Raw genomic sequence first — 19336 nt, forward strand, 5'->3', positions numbered from 1 at the left:
CCCCGGGCGATAGGAGATTATGGGGCCCCAGGCAATAGATTATGGGGCAACACCAGTGGCGGCCCGTCAATAGGGGGCGCCGCCCCCACCTCCTGTAGTCATAAAAAAAAAAAACGAGCCCTTTAAGGCTTTTTGTTTTGCAGCGCCGCGCAAATAACATACACTCATGCATTGCATGATTGTATGTTATTATGGCCAGCCTATTCAGATAACCGGACATTGGGCGCCGATTATCTGAATAAGGACATCTGGTTGGCTGTGCGGAAGTGCCTATCAGAGCCAGCGGCACAGTGGGGGACAATTGATGTGGGCACAGTGGGGACAATTGATGTGGGCTCAGTGGGGACAATTGATGTGGGCTCAGTGGGGACAATTGATGTGGGCCCAGTGGGGACAATTGATGTGGGCCCAGTGGGGACAATTGATGTGGGCCCAGTGGGGACAATTGATGTGGGGACAATTGATGTGGGCACAGTGGGGACAATTGATGTGGGCACAGTGGTAACAATTGATGTGGGCACAGTGGTAACAATTGATGGCATGGCACAGTGGTGACAATTGATGGCACAGTGGCGACAATTGATGGCACAGTGGCGACAATTGATGGCATGGCATAGTGGCTGCATTTGATGGACACAGTGGCTGCCTTTGATGGGCACAGTGGCTGCCTTCGATAGGCACAGTGAGGCTGCAATTGTATTTTTTTCTTTTTTTTTTCATTTGTTTGCGCCCCCCTAAACATTTTGAGCACCAGCCGCCACTGGGCAACACAGTATACACACACATACAGTATACATACACACAGAATACACACACACACACACACACACACACACACACACACTGAAAAGGTACTGGAGAGGCGGGGCAGCTTATAATCTTGGGATTTTTTTTTAAAAACACAGATTTTTACATACTGTCCCCTGAATAATCAGAGCCCTGAAGACACTAGTGATCAGCCAAGGACATCAGCACATGGTACCCAGGAGAAAATGTAATGTAAATGTATCAAATCAACAGAACCAGGTTTTTTAAACCCTTCCCATTTGCTACAATTTCTTCCATAAAGGCAGTCTCAATGTTGGGTAACCCGAGGCTGATTGGCGGTGCCACATATTGTTTTCAGTAACAGGGACACACGCCTTGGCTGCTTTTAGCAGATTTATCAACAGGGAATGTTTATAACATGTTGTTGAGAGTGGGATGAGATATAGAAGGAAGGCTATTGGTCACTCCCCAAATTGACATCCATTAACTTGAAAGATAGGTCCCCACCTGCTTCAGAATGTGTGTAGTACTGGATAGCTCCAAAACATGTGCTAATAGCCTTTCTGTTACTGACATCGACAACATCTTGGAGACCGATAACCCATGTTGGAGAGGGGTCGACAATGATCACAGCTGTTCAAAAGTCTGTTAGGGGAGGTAAAGATCTCCCATTCCCCAAGATTCTGGTTAGAAAGTGATGAACTTGTAATGTCCTTTAGAATGGAAGTGAGGGATCCACCATCTTCACATTCCTGTCTCATGATGTTTAAACATGAGACATGTGGCATGGCACTGCACATGTTATTGCATGTCCTTTGTCTAGCGTCTAAGAACTAACACTTCATTTGAAGCTATTACATATCCCACGATCCCTCTGTAATTTTTTGTCACGGACTTGAAACAATTATGCAGATCAGGAAGGTCTGATAAATGTCCATAATGAAATACTTCAGTTCAGTGACTCTAAAGCGGGGATATGCAATTGAAGTGAAACCTTTTTTAATATGTGGGCTATTTAGATGACCTTACGATATCTGCCAGAAAGTTTATTTCTTCTTTTTGAGTGTGTGGTGTGCTTGTTTTTCTCAGCTGGGACCAAATACTGGGAATCAGATAGCAGTGGTCATGGAGGTGTGGCGATATCAGCCTATGTTCTCCTCACTATACTATCAGATGACACCACTTCCCATAAAGATATTGAGGAGGCATCAAGCATTGTCAGCTGGATGGTGAAAAAACAGAGACCCCAGGGTGGATTCTACTCAACCCAGGTTATATGACTTTTTTACTCTAATATTCTGTGCTAGCTGTCACACACACTTATTGCCTGGATGGTGTTTTTTTTTGTGTGTAGCACAAGCATGCAAACTGTTTGAATTAACAACTGTTCTCTGCTTCCAACTAAAATAAATGGTCATTGAATTTCAGAGATGGGGGACATATTGTGTACATTTTAACCACATGTATAATCTTGATACCCCATATGGAGCTTGCACGTCCTGGTGTGATTAACATCCTACAAATGGATTCATGGGTTATCAAGGTGTTGCAGAATTACTAGAGTTTTATAGAGTTTATGTGGCCAACAGCATTCCCACATATATCTCAGACAAATAATACCTTCCCTTTCAGACTGCATATACACCCCAACAATAATAATCCCACTTTCATTCTGGATGTGATAGATTTAAAATATCAATAAACTGTAACTTCAGGTGCTCATGTGGAGGGGGAGGTGGGTACCAGTTGGCATTGTATCCTTGCTGACTACTCCATTGTGTGCCCCCAGGGTTCTTTGGGCTACTTTGCCCCTGGACGTAGGATAACACACACACGGAGCACGCTCATTAACGCCTGGGACCAGGCAGGGACTGCGGTCATGTGAAGAATGAAACTTTAAGGCAGTTCCCCAACTTAAAGATTAGCTTTACAGTGTGCAGTAATAAAGTGCAGAGTTCCTCTGGAAAGCAACTTATCCCATGACACTATACACTGTAACTAAAATATGTTGCATTAGGAGGGATGTGCTGAGCCTGCTTCTAATCCACCAGTCCAGCATACCTCTGTTACCTCACTCCCAGTAACAGAATGGGGTCCCGCCGAACATCCCTTAACCTTTTCGTTCCGTACCTCATGACAGGCCATAGATCTCTGTTACGCTAGTCTGCTCCCGGTTACCTTAGGAGATGGATTGCTAGGGATGGAGCCAGTACACCAACCCCCACACTACTGAAGAACCTGCCACCTTCTCAAAAACCCCCTTAACGACTGGTTGCTTGGGGTCTTGAACTTGCACCTGGTTGCTCATTGCAACTATACTCCTCTTCTCTGTGTTTTGCTGAGTTAACCTGTTTGTAGGTGTGCTACGAATCATTACCCCATAGTACAATTACAGACCCAGGTTCTTGGGAATACGCCAGAACCACCATACACCCCTTGAATAAAATCAGACCAGGCTCAGCAAGGGTAACATAACTTTACTACTGAAATGGAGCATCATAATACAGCAAGAACAGTGTCCTTTCCCTAATCCTAATCCACTAATATGATGTAGTGGCCCAAGCATACCTCCATGAGGTGATGGTTTATATATATATATATATGAAAATAGTAAAAAAATCAGCGCAATATACAGGTAAAACAGAATCAGCAGCTATGCACTAGGATTCAATTTATAAATTCCTTAAGAGTCAATGTAAAGTAGATAGTGCAGCGCTAGAGGAAAAGTCCAAATAAAGATCATCCAGGTGATTCTCTTATAAGTGACTGACAATATGAGGCATGCAGGTGATATAGCGTGGGTTAGCAGGAGACCTCCACCAATAGTAACAATGGCCGCTCACCTCATTGATAATAAAAAATCGCTTTCCCATAAGGGTCAATCCCAGGCATGTAACAGCATAATCCAAGCAGGAAAGGAATACATCTCAGGTAATATCAGCATGGATGGCAGATCTCAAGTAATATCAGCATGGATAGCAGCCATGGAATCCGATGTAAGAAAAACAAAACATAGTGTTTCTCCGCAATAACCAATATAACATTTAATAGTGAAAATACACTTACATAAAAAGCACTATATCCAGTGCTAGGAATCAAATGCAAACAAAAACGCACAGCGTGGTCCGATAGATGGCAGCGGGTGACGTCACGTACTTCCCTACCGAACGTTGCGTCCCAAGGGCGGGACTTCTTCAGCGGATGTAGGGGAGAGGAAACGTGCACCCAGTTATATACATGTATGTTGCTATGGAAAGTAAGTAGCTACAATGCAGCATATGGACCAAAAAGGTCTCTAGCTACAGGGCAATGTGTGGGACAAAAAGCTCACTGGCTACGGATCAGCATGCAGGACAAAAAGCACCGCAAAAAAACAGAAAGCAAATCACTTACTGCGGCGATCATACCTATTCAAATCTGTCAGCAGAAATATGCAAGGGGAGAGTGAATATTACTTAAAAGCCCCGGAATACATATGTTTAGCAACGACAAAGAAAAAATATAAAAATATATAAATATACAAAAGTCCCATTTAGACAAAATGGAAGATAGAAAAAACAGGGCTGCATAATCATGCAGACCAGTACAACACATGAGGTCAACCGCTGCAACCATCGGACAAGCAAAAACATAACATTAAAACAATGTAAATACAAATATTAATTATGAACAATGTTAAAAATATTTTGTTTAAAAAAATATATGTATCTGAAAACGCATGTCAACGATCGGATAAAAACAATTGACATCAAAGTCCACATTAAAACAATGTAAATACAAATATTAATTATGGACAATGTTAAAAATATTTTCTTGAAAAAATATATGTATCTGAAAACGCATGTCAACGATCGGATATAAAACAATTAACATCAAAGTCCACATTTAACCCGTCAGGACAAAGAACATGGGTCTCATGAATCCAATAAGATTCTTTCTTGCTCAATTGTCGGATAAAATTACCCCCCCTCCAATGACGATTAACCTTTTCAATTCCCCAAAAACGCAATCCTTTTGGATTTTTATGATGGAAATCCCTAAAATGGCGGGATACATTGTGTGTGGTTTTCCCTTGTTTGATGTTATTAACATGTTCGGCTAAACGTACATGTAGGGGTCTGGAGGTTCTACCTATGTATTGCAGGCCGCAATCACATTCCAACATATAGACAACACCTACGGTGTCACAAGTGATGAGCTGTTTAATATCATATTCTTTATCAGTGGCAGATGCCACAAATTTTTTCCTCTTTTTAATGTTCACTTTGGAATGTTTGCATGGAACACAACGTCCACACGCATAGAAACCTCCCAGGAATTTGAACATTCTATTATCTGAAATGACCGGGGGATCGAGCACACTAGGTGCTAATCGATCCCTAAGAGTGGGAGCTTTCTTGTATACAAATTGGGGTTTTGCTGGTAATGCAGGTCCCAAAATTTTGTCCTGTTTCAAGATAGACCAATTTTTTGAGATGATCCGTTCAAATTTTTTATGTTGGACATTATAGTCCAAGATAATTCTAAAATTGTGTTTATCATTGGGGGGAAGGCTGACATTAGCCACACGATCGGACACTAAAACAGTTCTATCTAATTGCTGAACCTGTCCAATTTCCCTCTCAAGGTGGTCTTGGTTGTACCCTTTTTGCACAAATCTATCAGCCAAAACACGAGATTGGTCAACAAAGTCAGACTCAGTGGTGCAATTACGGCGTAATCTAATAAATTGCCCTTTGGGGATATTACATAACCAAGATTTGTGATGGCAACTTCCCAATGGTATGTATGCATTCCGGTCTGTAGGTTTGAAATAATTGGTGAGTTTAAAATGGTCCGTATTTTTGACTATGGTCAAATCTAAAAAGACAATTTTTTCATAGTCAATGGTCCATGTGAGTGTAATATTTTTGTTGTTATTATTGAGACCACTGATGAAGGTATCCAATGAGGACCTCTCACCATTCCAAATGATGATGAGGTCATCGATATAACGACGGTAACAGACTAACTCAGGGGGGCGATGTTGGAAAATCGCCTCTTCCTCCCAGTGGGCCATGAAAATATTGGCCACACTGGGAGCAAAACGAGCGCCCATGGCAACTCCCCTTGTCTGCAGCAAATAGTCTCCATTATACCAGAAATAATTTCTGGATAAGCAGAAATCCAAACAGCCCAAAAGGAATTCTTGGTGTCTCCCTGATAGTGTTGATGTGGAAAGGGCCCATTCAACAGACGCCATAGCGTCACTGTGTCCTATAATAGTATAAAGCGAACTGACGTCCGCAGTGACTAATATACTATTAGTGGAACAACCAAGAGATTCCAATATTTGGATAATATGCTTAGTGTCTTTCAGAAAAGCAGGGGTTTTAACCACTAAAGGTTGCAAAAACGAATCTATATATTGGCCCAATCTGGCCGATACCGAGTCGATCCCATTGACAATGGGCCTCCCAGGCGGATGGGTACTATTTTTGTGGATCTTTGGCAAGAAATAAATAATGGGGGTTCTACAAAACAAGGGATCGAGATACAACGCCTCTTTTTTAGTAAGAATCTTTTGATCCCTCCCATCTTCAATGATATGATGAAGTTCATCCTTGAAATCAAACATAGGATCTTTAGACAATACCCTATAGGTATCACTATCAGAAAGAAGATTACTCATTTCAAGTTGATAATAGTTTTTACTGAGGACAACGAGACCCCCCCCTTTGTCCGCAGGGCGGATAACGATATCTTTCCTTTTTGCCAAGGATTCAATACCCCTTTTAATGTATTGAGGATCCAATACCTATGGTTTATATATACCTGTTTTCCATGACTTGGATGTTGTCCTTGGCTTTCAGTGTCTTCACATCTTCTCATTGGTAGGCCTCTACAGCAGTCCCTGATGGGCAATTACCACAGCAATTACTGCTCTCGGTTTGGAATCTGTGTGCAGTAGTTGGAGATTAAATGCTGTGGCTTGTTCCCATGCAGAGACTGCTCATTGTGCAGTGTGCTTGCCCCTTTTCAATTACAGAACAGGGAGAGCCCGAGCACAGAAAAAGTGGGAACTATAGAGGCATACCCAGGGCTTTTTTTCAGCGGGAACGCAGTTCCGGCACCTCCAGCACTGAATGTATGTAATAGGGGTGTGGTGGAGGGTATATTGATGCATGGGGGAATCTATTGTCAGTGATGGGGATCTGTTTGTGTGAGGGTCTATTGATGCTGGTGGGGGATTTATTGTTGCTGGGGGTCTTATGTTGCTGGTGGGGATCTACTATTGAGGGAGAGCTCTATTGTTGCTGGCTGCTAGGAGATATGTTGCTACTGGGTGGGTCTGTTTCTGGGGTCAATCTTTTGTTACTGGGGGTGGTATTTTGTTGTGGGTTGGTTAATTGTTGCTGTGTGTGGGGGAGGTCTATTGTGTGGGAGAACTATTGTTGCTGGGGGGATCTATTTGTTGGGGGGGACCTATTGTTGGGGTGAGGTCTATTGTTGTGTGAGGGATCTATTATTGCTGGGGACCAGTGGCGTAACCAGAGTTATGGGCGCCCCGGGGCGAAAAAATGTTTTCGCCCCCCCCCCCCCCTTATATAAACATCCACGTTTATATGTGCATAAACGTGGGGGACTTAAATATTTTGGAGCTTTTTTTTAAAACACCTACACTGACACTGACCTGACCCCTACACTGACACCTACACTGACACTGACCTGACCCCTACACTGACCCCTGCACTGACACTGACCCCTGCACTGACATTGACCCCTGCACTGACACTGACCCCTGCACTGACACTGACCCCTGCACTGACACTGACCCCTGCACTGACACTGACCCCTGCACTGACACTGACCCCTGCACTGACCTGACCCGACACTGACACCTGCACTGACACTGACCCCTACACTGACACTGACCCCTGCACTGACACTGACCCCTGCACTGACACTGACCCCTGCACTGACACTGACCCCTGCACTGACACTGACCCCTGCACTGACACTGACCCCTGCACTGACACTGACCCCTGCACTGACACTGACCCCTGCACTGACACTGACCCCTGCACTGACACTGACCCCTGCACTGACCCCTGCACTGACCCTGACCCCTGCACTGACACTGACCCCTGCACTGACACTGACCCCTGCACTGACACTGACCCCTGCACTGACACTGACCCCTGCACTGACACTGACCCCTGCACTGACACTGACCCCTGCACTGACACTGACCCCTGCACTGACACTGACCCCTGCACTGACCCCTGCACTGACACTGACCCCTGCACTGACACTGACCCCTGCACTGACACTGACCCCTGCACTGACACTGACCCCTGCACTGACACTGACCCCTGCACTGACACTGACCCCTGCACTGACACTGACACCTACACTGACACTGACACCTACACTGACACCTACACTGACCCACCTAACTCCTACAGTAGAAGTCCATCCTCTGAGTCCTCCTGTGTCTCCAGAGACTCCTCCAGGACGGACAGGACCCCAGCACTGGATGTGCAGAACTGCTTCGGACGGAGTTCCGACTCTCTTCCCCGCCGACCGCCAGCACTATCCACCCGCAGCCCGCTCCATGCTGCAACTCCCCTCCACACAGTGGCAGCGCCGTACCGCAGAGCACCAGAGCGGACGGGAAGACGGCGCCGGCGGCTCACACTTTCCGTGCCTGACGTCTCCCGCCGGCCGCCACCATTTTCAGACTTTCCCGGCGCTCTGCGATTGGACGTATGGCGGTCATGTGCGGAGGCGGGATTTCCAGCCCCACTCCTCACATGACCCCCATATGCCCAATCACAGGGCGCTGGACATTACACATGGTGGCCGCTCGGGACATCCGGTGACACGGGAAATTAAAATTAGGAGGAGGCACGGAAAGTCGCCCCCCTAAATGGTTCGCCCGGGGCAACAGCACCCCCTGCCCCCCCCTTCCTACGCCAGTGCTGGGGACATATATTGTTGCTGGCTCCAGGGTTCTATTTTACTGCTTGTTTGGTTATTAGACAAGAACAAATTCCATACAAATTATTTAGCACCATAAAATGATACTTGGGGCAGTCCTGGAGGTGGAACCAAGAAATTGTGCTTTGAGGTGGGTAGGGCACAGAGACAAGGGGGGGTACTTAGAAGGGGGGAGTTCCTGCACCTATTCTCTGAGAAAAAAAGCCCTGGTTTTACCCCTTCCTAGCCTGGGCCAGCCAACTCAAGCCTGCCTACACTTGGCTAAATATACATCAGGCACCTCACTGCTATATAATGATTTAGGATTGCTGCTTCCCCTGTACACTAGACAGAGGCAGTGATGCTATGTCACTGTCTAATTAAGAATCAAAGAGAAAAAAGTGTGGAGCTTTCAGAACTCATGGGGGTCACCCTGGTGGAAGTCTTCCACCCAATGTCTCTGATAGCAGCAGTAGATGTTTAGGATTAGAGCCCTGATGATACTAGTGATCAGCCAAGGACATTAGTGCATGATACTCCAGAATGTGTGTAGTACTGGACAGCCCTGAAACATGTGACATAGGACCATTCTGTTACTGACATCAGTGTTGTGGAACCAGTACCTAAGGCCTAATTTGTCTGTCCCTCTTTAACAGGGGAATGTAATTACAATTCTTGATCTAATATTTCACAGCAGGGCCCATTCCTGCGCCCACCAAGAGTAACTGTGAGGGCTTACAATGTTGTGGCACCAGCACCACCACCAACAAAGGCCCAATTTTTTCAGCCCCTGTTTAACATGGGCAAGTAATTATAATTCTTTATCTAATATTTCACAGCAGGGTCCATTCCTACGCCCACCAAGAGTACCTGTGAGGGCTTACAGTGTTGTGGCACCAGCACCATCACCACCAAAGTCCCAATTTTTCTTCCACTGTTCAACAATGGCATGTAATTACAATTCTTAATATAATAGTTCACAGCAGGGCGTTCCAGCGCCCACCAAGACTGTGAGGGCTTACAGTGTTGTGGCAACACCAACGCCCAAGGGCCAAATTTCTGCAGAGTATATACGGCAGGCCCCTACTTTTAAACATCCAACTTACAAACGACTCCTACTTGCAAACGGAAGGAGACAACAGGAAGTGGGAGGAAATCTACCCCAAGAAAGGGAAATTGTCTCCTGTAAGAGTTAATATGGGAAAAGGGTGTCTCCTCGTCACTGATGCTTTATCACCAATCCTTGTTTCACAAAAAAACCCACATTTTCAAAAAACGTTTGAGTCCCATAGACTTTAATGGGGTTCTAAAGTTTGCGCGAACGTTCGGTCCGTTCGAAGGTTCTGATGCGAACCGAACCGGGGGGTGTTCGGCTCATCCCTAATGGCTACGAGAAAAAAAAAATCTGTTTCGTTCATGGACGGACACAGCAGCATAATCTTGACATTAGGGAATTCGCCTTCTATCAGGAGAGGACTAGGCAGAAACATGTTAAAGTGTTAAAACAACATCAAACTGTACAGTACTGCCCAGGGGGTGGTCCCTCTGGGAACAACCCCTCTCCCTGCATTCAGCAGCTCAGTTTTTTTCTGCCTAGCATAGGAGAAGGATCTGACTCCCTGTGGGCCCATTGGTATTGGAGATTTTTTCAACTTGTTTCTATTTTTTTCTACTTTTGGTCCTGAGATCTACTATAAACTGCCGACTGGGTGACAGGCTGGATATCCTAGATCCTTGTAGTCTCCCCAGTTCGGCCATCGAGCGTGTGCAGACCTTTAGTTGCGCGCTGGGTTGGCCACGATTGTCTCATTGCTCCAGGGGTGGCCAGTGAGCTACATGCTCCGGGGTACACATATGACCGGGCTATTACTGTCTGTGTCAGTGTTCCAAGGCCTACAGCCATGCCGTACCGCTCGGGTGATGGGTCTTTCAGGAATGCTACTAGCAGTCCACACAGGGACAGGTAAGTAAGGTTCCTCCTGTGTCGGCAGGATGAAACAGCTGGACATTCCTGGGGGGGGGGGGTCGACTAGGGGGTCTCTCCTCTTCCTCTCTCCCTGTCCTTTTCCCTCCTCCCCCCAAGATCTCTGAGCTGGGCCTGCTGTGTATCTGACTGGGGGTCCTACCCGGGGGCTCCCAGTTCTGGCTGGGGGCTGCGCTGGGCTTGAGTGGTCTGCTCTCCATAGGGGGTGAAGGCCTCTGCATGGTGTGTTAGCGTGCTGCTGTCATTGTATTTTACCTCACAGATAGTCAGCGGCCATTTCCTTGTAGCCGCGCTTGTCTTTACTGTGGACGAACGGTGGCCATTTTCTTGTAGCACGTGGTTGTTTTTACTGAGGTGCCCGGTGGCCATTTTATTGTAGCCAAGCTTGTTTACTGAGGTGGCTGGCCACCATTTTCTTGTAGCCCCGCTTAGTCTTTGCCTCTAGTGCTGGGAATGTTCCTCTTGAACGGCACACACGGTTTAGAACACCTCATGGCTGACGGGAGAGCGGATGGTAGCTCGGCAGCGCTATGCCTGGGTCAGAGTGGTGAGTCCTGCAGGGGGGCATGGGTCTGTGGCAGCTAAAAGGGTGGACGTTGTGCGCCCTGACTTGTCCCAGAAGGATGTCAGGTGAGCGCAGGTCAGCATGGCATCATAAACTGGCGCTTCTTCCACAGAATCCATGTGATGGCTACCGGTCCCCCTGCACTTTTTGTACCTATCGACGTTTTGTGGCGATGCAGTTGAAAGGTCAGAAAAAGAAGGGGGAATATATAGTATCCTCACATGTAGTGAGCATGTGGATACCATGTAGTAGTACGTGTGCCACGTCCTGGATATATTTGAATAGAGGAGCGAACTGGGGGCAAGTCATGGACTTTACGGGCACTATAGACTGGTAAAGATAATAGTCACAGAAAGGGTTTTTTTTCTAAAAATTATATTTATTACAAAAAGTTTATATCAAAACAGCTATAAAATCTCCATAGAATATAGTTTACACACTGACAAAGTTTCACAGCGTTGCAATGGTCATTGAGAACCACCAGGAATTTGATCATTGCACATCATCACATGCAAAATACAAAATATACAAATAATACATATAAAGGTATTAGAAGTAGGGACTTCCAACCACTTAAAGGTTATATGAATCCTGGAGAGGAACCGCAGACTGCAATAGACTAGGCGTCTAGAAGATGATAGTGGTGTCGCTGTGGCCTGACATGTTTCGCGCCAGAGCTAGGCACTTCTTCAAAGGAACATTTGTTTGGGGTGTGCTACAATGATGGGGAGAGATTGTAAATCACAGATAATACATTAACATAAGTATATAATGTGGTAAACATAATAAATTAGCTGTGAGTGCCGGCAATCAAGATTGGTGTGTCACACAGAGAGCGAAGACAGGAAAAGGGAAGACCCAGGAGCTCAACACCAAGGAGGGAAGGGGGGGGGGGGAGGGAAGGGAAAAAGGGAGAGGGATGAAAGGAGAGGAAAGGGGAGGGGAGGGGGGGAAAGGGGAGGGTAAGAGGAAAAGAAAGAGAGGGGGAGGGGAAATAGGGAAAAAGTGGGGAAGGGAAAGGGGAGGGGGACGGGGATGGGGGGGAGGGGGGAAGGAAAGGTTTAAGGCAAGGAAGGGAGGAAAGATTGGGAAAGGATAGGGGGGGGAAAGGAGGGGGGGAAAAGAGGGAATGGGAAGGTAAGAACAGAGGGAGTGAACCAGGGAAGTAGAGGAGGAGGAGGAAAGAGGGGGATGGTAAGCAGGGGTGGGGAAAGGGAGGAGGCCACCGAAAAGCAGCTGCAATAAGCCCCAGATTTTGCACAAAGGGGACATGGTTGCATAGTAGAAAGGTGCTAAGTATCATAAAGGTAAGAATTAATATAGAAACGCTGCATACAGCAAGCGAACTTACCTTGAACAATATAAAATGAACATAGGTGGCAGTCACCCAAAATCTGAACTAAATAGAGAGCAAGAACATCCTGACCTCAATCACGTAGGGTCCATATACAGCATTGATATATATAAAAATATAGAATGCAAGTTGTATCTGAAATATAGATAATTGGAAAGAAATTAGGTACCATAGATAGAGTAAGTAAGGGGTTAATAGCTTAAGGAGAACCCAAGCTTGCCATTGGACCAAGTGAATGTTGATAAAGTTGTGGCAAGACTAGTACAGACTGCACCATATACAGCAATGATGAGCGATATAGCAGTAGCCTGAGCGTACCCTCAGTATACAGCTGAGACTAGAGAGCTAATAGCCAAGGTTGCCAGGTCAATGTGTCTCTGAAACAAAGTATACAAATAATAGAAAACAGCTAGTCAGAGCTGACAAGTTAAAAAAATTAGATAAGATTGTGGGCCAAGGGGAGGGGGGGGCGTGGAGAGTCCTTACCTATTGAGCAGACTGCAGGCATGTAGGTTAGATCCGTAAGCCTCCCGGGAGATTGCGGTAATGAAATAAGGGCAAACCGTCCTTAAATAGCCCCATGTCCCGCACAGGTGCACGTGCACCACGGCGCAGCCGCGTGACGTCATCCGTGCTGGCCGCAAAAGTTACCGACGCGCGCACCCGAGTATGGATGCGTGCACAGCGTCGGGAAAGTGAGCAGAAGGCGGTGATGGTACCGCCAGCCAGTGGTCACTCTGGATACAGCCATATACATAATATGGCTGTGTCTGACGCGGCCACATTGTGCAAAATAATAAGGGGGCAGAAAAGCGAGTCGCAAGGCTGTGGCAACCCTCCAAGGGCATGGTGCACTGGATATCCCAGTTGCGAGGTAGCTCTCCGTACGAACCACTGATTGCAGACAGTCACAGCAGTTAGATATACACAAAATGTTATATATATAGTGGAAAAAATTCATTTATATCTAAACCATATAGACACTAAATAGCAGATACCTCTTCTAAAAATTCGAACAACAAACTGGACTAATTTAGTCCAAGAGATCAATATTCAATTATAGTATATAGATCAAATATTAACTAATTAGTTGGTATATCATTTAGTTTCATCATTAGGACGACAAGGACAATGCAGGACAAGAAATGAGAGTATACATGTTATATGGAAGTTCAAAACTTTAGATGGTCAGTTTGGGGAGGGAAAAAAAACAGAACCATGTCACATGTAGAAGTTGTAATCAAACGGTTTACAGGAAAGATTTATATGATTGAGATTCATTTAGACCTGGGGGTTGAAGGGCGTTGAGCCGTTCAATCTAAAGGGCTTCCCTCTGGAGTACCTGTGTATCCCAATTACCTCCCCGATTATCCTTTGGGATCACAGCCAAAGCTATAAAGGAGGCTACCGAAGTGTCGAATTTATGATAGAGATCCAGGTGGCGACTAACAGATGTCACCATTTTCCCTTCGGAGGAGTAATAAACATGGTCCCTGATCCTGTGTTTAAAATTTCTAATGGTTTTTCCTACTGTACATAGAAGGCCTGACATTCACAGATCATAAGATAAATAACACCTTGCGTGTTACAATCCGCGTGGAAATTGGGAATGAATTGCTCACCATTGGGTAAGATAAACATATTCCCTTCCCTAATCCAAGAGCAGAAGCTACATTTGCCACATCGAGTGATGCCATTAGGGGGCCTTAGTTGGCTTGAATGAGCACTATAGTGACTTGAAGTTAATTTATCACGTAACGAACGCGATTTTTTGTAAGTGATGTCTGGCTTATGTCCAATATATTTACTGAGAATGGGATCGTTTGTAAGTAGTGACCAATGTTTGACCAGAATGTTACGCACTTCATGATGGTGACTGGAATATCACGTGATAAAGCGAACCGGTTGAGACAGCGGGGTATTTTTCTTTTTGAATAACAAGGTAGTACGTGATTGACGTATAGCTTTGTTGTATGCCTTACGTAATAATGATTTTTTATACCCTCTGGCCAAAAGTCGCTGCTTGAGTAAGTTAGCTTGGAAAAGTCGTTAGTGGTAGTACAATTTCGACGTAGTCTAAGATATTGAGCATAAGGTATGCTCCTCAAAAGTTTGGCTGGATGTGCACTAGCTGCATGGAGCAGTGTGTTTCCGGCAGTTTCTTTCCGAAAGAGAGAAGATGTGATTCTGCCTTCACCATCTTTGAGGATGGTGAGGTCAAGAAAAGTGACTCGATCTGGTGCACTTGTAAATGTGAATTTTAGATTAAACCCATTAGTATTGAGGACATCAATAAATTCATGGAGTAAAGAGCTCGAGCCTGACCAAATGATGAACACGTCATCGATATACCTTAGCCAATTGATGACGTGGCCAGTGTATATCGAAAGTTTGTCATCTGAAAAAATATTTTGTTCCCACCCCCCCAGGTACAGATTGACGTAGCCAGGGGCACAGCAGGTGCCCATGGCTATGCCCTGTACCTGGAGGAAGTGGGACTCTTTGAATACAAAATGATTACGTGTCAAAATGAAACGCAAAAGTTCAATGACAAAATCAACGTAATCCCATTGATGATGGTCCTGTTCCCGAAGAAAGGTACGTGCTGTCGAGATGCCCAACTCGTGAGGGATGCTCGAATATAGAGCTTCTACATCCAAGGTCACGAGGAGGGCATCTCGAGGCACGACCATATCCTCGATTTGTCTAAGGAGATCTAATGTGTCACGAGTGTAGGAAGGTAACGCAAGTACGTGGGGCATGAGTATAGAGTCTACAAACCGACTAGCGTTTTCAGAAAGGGAGCCTATACCCGACACTATTGGCCTGCCAGGTGGAGATGTAGGATGTTTATGAATCTTAGGTAATACATAAAAAGTGGCGATTCTAGGGTTACGTGTATTGAGGTAATTATAGAGATCTTGGTCGATCAATCCCCTTTGGTAGGCGGAACCGATAATGTTCAAAAACGAATTTTTAAACAGTGTGATTTGCGTATCATTGATACGTCTATACCACTCCTTATTTTGTAATATATTTTGAGCCATCTTTTCATAGTTTGATTTCGTCATGAGTACTACATTACCGCCTTTGTCAGATGCTTTTATTTCTAGGTCCGGATGTCGTTGGAGGTCTAGTATAGCCTGTCGTTGCTCTTTTGAAATGTTGCTATTCAGGGAATTAGTGTCCAATTTTTTGCAATCATTTATTGTGCTTAACAAAAAGGCCCAGATGTTACAATTGCTGGTTAGGTCAGGGAACCGCTGAGATTTGAGTTAAAAAAATTTAATTTCCAATGAGGAAGGAAGGGGGAGGGTAGATGGTAGGACCTCAGGGGTGGCCTCCAGGTCACATGAAGTGGAAGTGTTTTCATCAAGGAGCAGCATATGGTCCCTAAGGGCTCTAAAGTCTTCCATGGTAAAAAATTTTACCTGTTCGGAGATACGTTTATCCTCCATATTACGGAGGCGGTCTCCATCAAACAAAAATTTAAAGGTTAAATTACGACAAAAAAGATAAATGTCTTTGATTGTTTCATATTTATCGACTTTCATGGACGGACAAATACTTAGTCTTAAACGGAGGACCTCAAGCTCCTCCGAGGAAAACACGTAAGGGGTGAGATTAATTACATCCAAATTCGTATTGGAGATTATGTTGGTGGGGGAGTCATCAGGGGTAAGTGAAAACTTGAAACCTGGGTTGTAACATGTGGGTCCAGGGTCCCCTGTCTAGTGCATTGGTATAATTGTGAGGCTGTCTGCGAGTTCTCAAGGGATATATTCCTTCTAGGAACCCCAATGTTGGGGTCCGAAGTCCCCACATTGGTTCCCGTGCCCACCAATGGAGTATGTAGTGTAGATTGCGCTTGTAGTGTTTGTATAGCTTGAGTGGCTAAAACTCCCATATAATTACTTTGTAGACGGGCACCGTCACCGCTAGGGGGAGGGTCACCACGAGTGCGCTGTAAAAGAGTAGTATCTTTAATAGGAGGACGTTTAGAAAGAGGTACATTAGAACCACCACCAAAACCCCTCTTACGTGCACCAGGTGTAGACGAAGTAGAAGTAGAGTAGTTCCGCCTTGAGGGTAGCTGTGAGGGAAGTAAGGAAGAAGAGTCAGATTCAGTATCATCCTCAGTTGTATATTGATTACTATCCTGATTTCTAGGTACCCGAAAGTTAGAACGTAAACCTCTAGATTGAGTGGGGGCCTGCCAACGATACGCAAAGCCTTCACTGAACGCTAATCTATCTTTGGAGAGTTTAATCTGTTTTTTATAGTTGAAAGGTCAACCGGAACGAATACACGAATACACAGAAGAAATGACATTTGCACAATACGATTAAAGAAAATAGTTGGCATAGATATTCAAAAACAATTGTAAAAAGATTAAATATAAAAAAACACGATAATAATGAATAGATAATGCTGACAGAGGAGAAAAAAATGATCTATTCATTATTATTATTTTATATTACATTTTTTTACAATTGTTTTTGAATATCTATGCCAACTATTTTCTTTGATCGTATTGTGCAAATGTCATTTCTTCTGTGTATTCGTTCCGGTTGACCTTTCAACTGCATCGCCCCTTTGTATATAAGACGTCCTCCTTGATTGGACGCATTAGATCTGAAGAAACAGCGGAGCTGTGAAACGCGTCATCCTATTGGTCCTCTTCTGTAAGCCATACCACGTCACTTCCGGTGCGACGGTCCCTTGTCTGCGGTTCACCCTGAGACGCACGCCGCCTCGTGCGGCGTTCTGCACGGATTGCTGTCTCCCCGCCTGTTGGCTGCCACATTCCATCCACAGTGGTTTCCATCTTATGCTGACATCGGACATCAGTGACCCCGGACCTTAGTCTATTTACATGCCTATTATCCCTCAGCACTTGTGAGTAGCCATTTGGCTGCGTGCTTTTATTTAACTCATTAAAACGTTACATACTGCACTTAGATCTGGCGCATCCTTGTTTTTCTTGTTTATCACTTTCAGAGCCTGCTTCTGCTTTCTGGGACTGCTGCTGCTAAGCGCTTATGGTCTCTCTTATGAACTTTTGTATAATAATTTGTGACTAATTAGCCACTAACTTTTTAACCACGTCCTATTCATGATATTTCACCTAGATTCATGAGCCACTGTTGTCTGTTAACTACCTTCCTTTGCGCCATCTGACAATTTTTTTACATTTTACTTAGAGGAACCTCATACCTGAACCTGTAAAAGACTCTGCCAGTAACTTTTCATGCCACAGTTGCATTAGTACACCAAAGCCTGGATCCCAGAGCCCAGACCTCCGCAGAGAGACATTACAGGCAAACCTTGTTTCTTCTTTATAGGAGGCCTGGGTACCACCCATCTTAGGCTTTTGATATCGGCCCGAGGTATGGATCCGGTTATAGCTCCTAGGCCCCCGCAGAAGACCACAAAAATAGCTTTTTCTTCTTAGCACATGTTCAACGTGACCAACCACCTTAGACATTGGCGGAAAAACTGAGGTACTCTCCATTTGGGAGTGGTTATATAGGGGAGGAACTCGATTCTAATTGGGTTTTCCACTGTCCAATCACCTGTGGTGACTACATAACCCATTAAGTAATTAAGGCTCTGTGTCCCGTAATGTATGAGCAAGAAATGTGTATATCTGAATATTGGCTGTACAAAGTTACACATCCTTTGGCAGGCAAAACAGTAAACTTATATGTAATTCAAATGTGTAGTTTGCTCTTTGTCTAAAGTTTTACTTTAACATTAGATATTCTGTAATCCTAAATGAGCAATTAGCTTTTTTTAAATCCTTATTGGTTCATTTGATACAGTATTTTATTTCAGTATTGCATAATGTAAATGCAAAATGTGATCTTTAATAGGATATGGTGGTTGGACTTCAAGCTTTTACCAAATATGCAAAGGCCACTTACAGGGACACAACGGATCTCACAGTGTCCATTAGGTCATTGTCTGGGTTCCAGAGTATATTTCATGTGGACAAGACCAACCGCCTGCTTTTACAAAGAGAACATTTACCAGATACTTCAGGAGTATATACAGTTACTGCCACAGGAAATGGATGTGCCTATGTTCAGGTCAGTGGTGTACCTGTTGTATAGCATATAATGATTAACAGATCTTACTTCTTGGGTAAAATCTACTTGGTTAGAACATTCACCCAAATGTATGTACAGGTACTTGCTTATTGCTTATCCTTGTACTGAAAACAAAATATAGTAAATTTATTTAAAGCATGCCTTAAATGCAAAACGTTTGTTCATTTTTTTGTTTTTGTTTTTTGGAGTGCAGAGGAATTTATAACACCTGTCAGATTTTTGTTGCTGTCTTTGCTCTCACTGGGTAGATTCACTATTTGTCCTTGTCCTTGTCCTGGTGACCATTATAACCAGAAGTGAAAGTAAAAGAAAATCCCACATTTTGGGTTGTCATCCGAACAGGAATAGAGGGGGAATCTTCCAATGGGAACAATAGTTCTGGTGACTCTGAAGACAACCTGTCAATTTCTCACTTTGGAAGGATTTCCTCTAAGGCCCCTTTCACACGGGCGGACTGTTTAGGTCCGCCTGTCAGTTTTTCAGGCGGACCTGAACGGACGCTCCATGCAGGTCTATGGAGCGACGGATGTCAGCGGTAACTTGTCCGCTGACATCCGATCTGCTTATTTCAGATAGATGGAAACCCTATT

At 44.7% G+C, this 19336-nt stretch overlaps 1 protein-coding gene across 1 annotated transcript in view; it reads left to right on the top strand.

The window, feature by feature from the left end:
* The window catches only part of LOC120910398 (alpha-2-macroglobulin-like protein 1), a 268848-nt gene that overhangs the window by 212633 nt on the left and 36879 nt on the right, over positions 1-19336 (top strand). The window contains exons 29-30 of the mRNA XM_040322155.1: positions 1858-2039; positions 18510-18725. Of these exons, the coding sequence (XP_040178089.1) occupies positions 1858-2039; positions 18510-18725 (398 nt within the window). The remainder of the gene's footprint in view (positions 1-1857; positions 2040-18509; positions 18726-19336) is intronic.

This window comes from Rana temporaria, chromosome 8, assembly GCF_905171775.1.
Source record: "Rana temporaria chromosome 8, aRanTem1.1, whole genome shotgun sequence".
Taxonomy (NCBI): domain Eukaryota; kingdom Metazoa; phylum Chordata; class Amphibia; order Anura; family Ranidae; genus Rana; species Rana temporaria.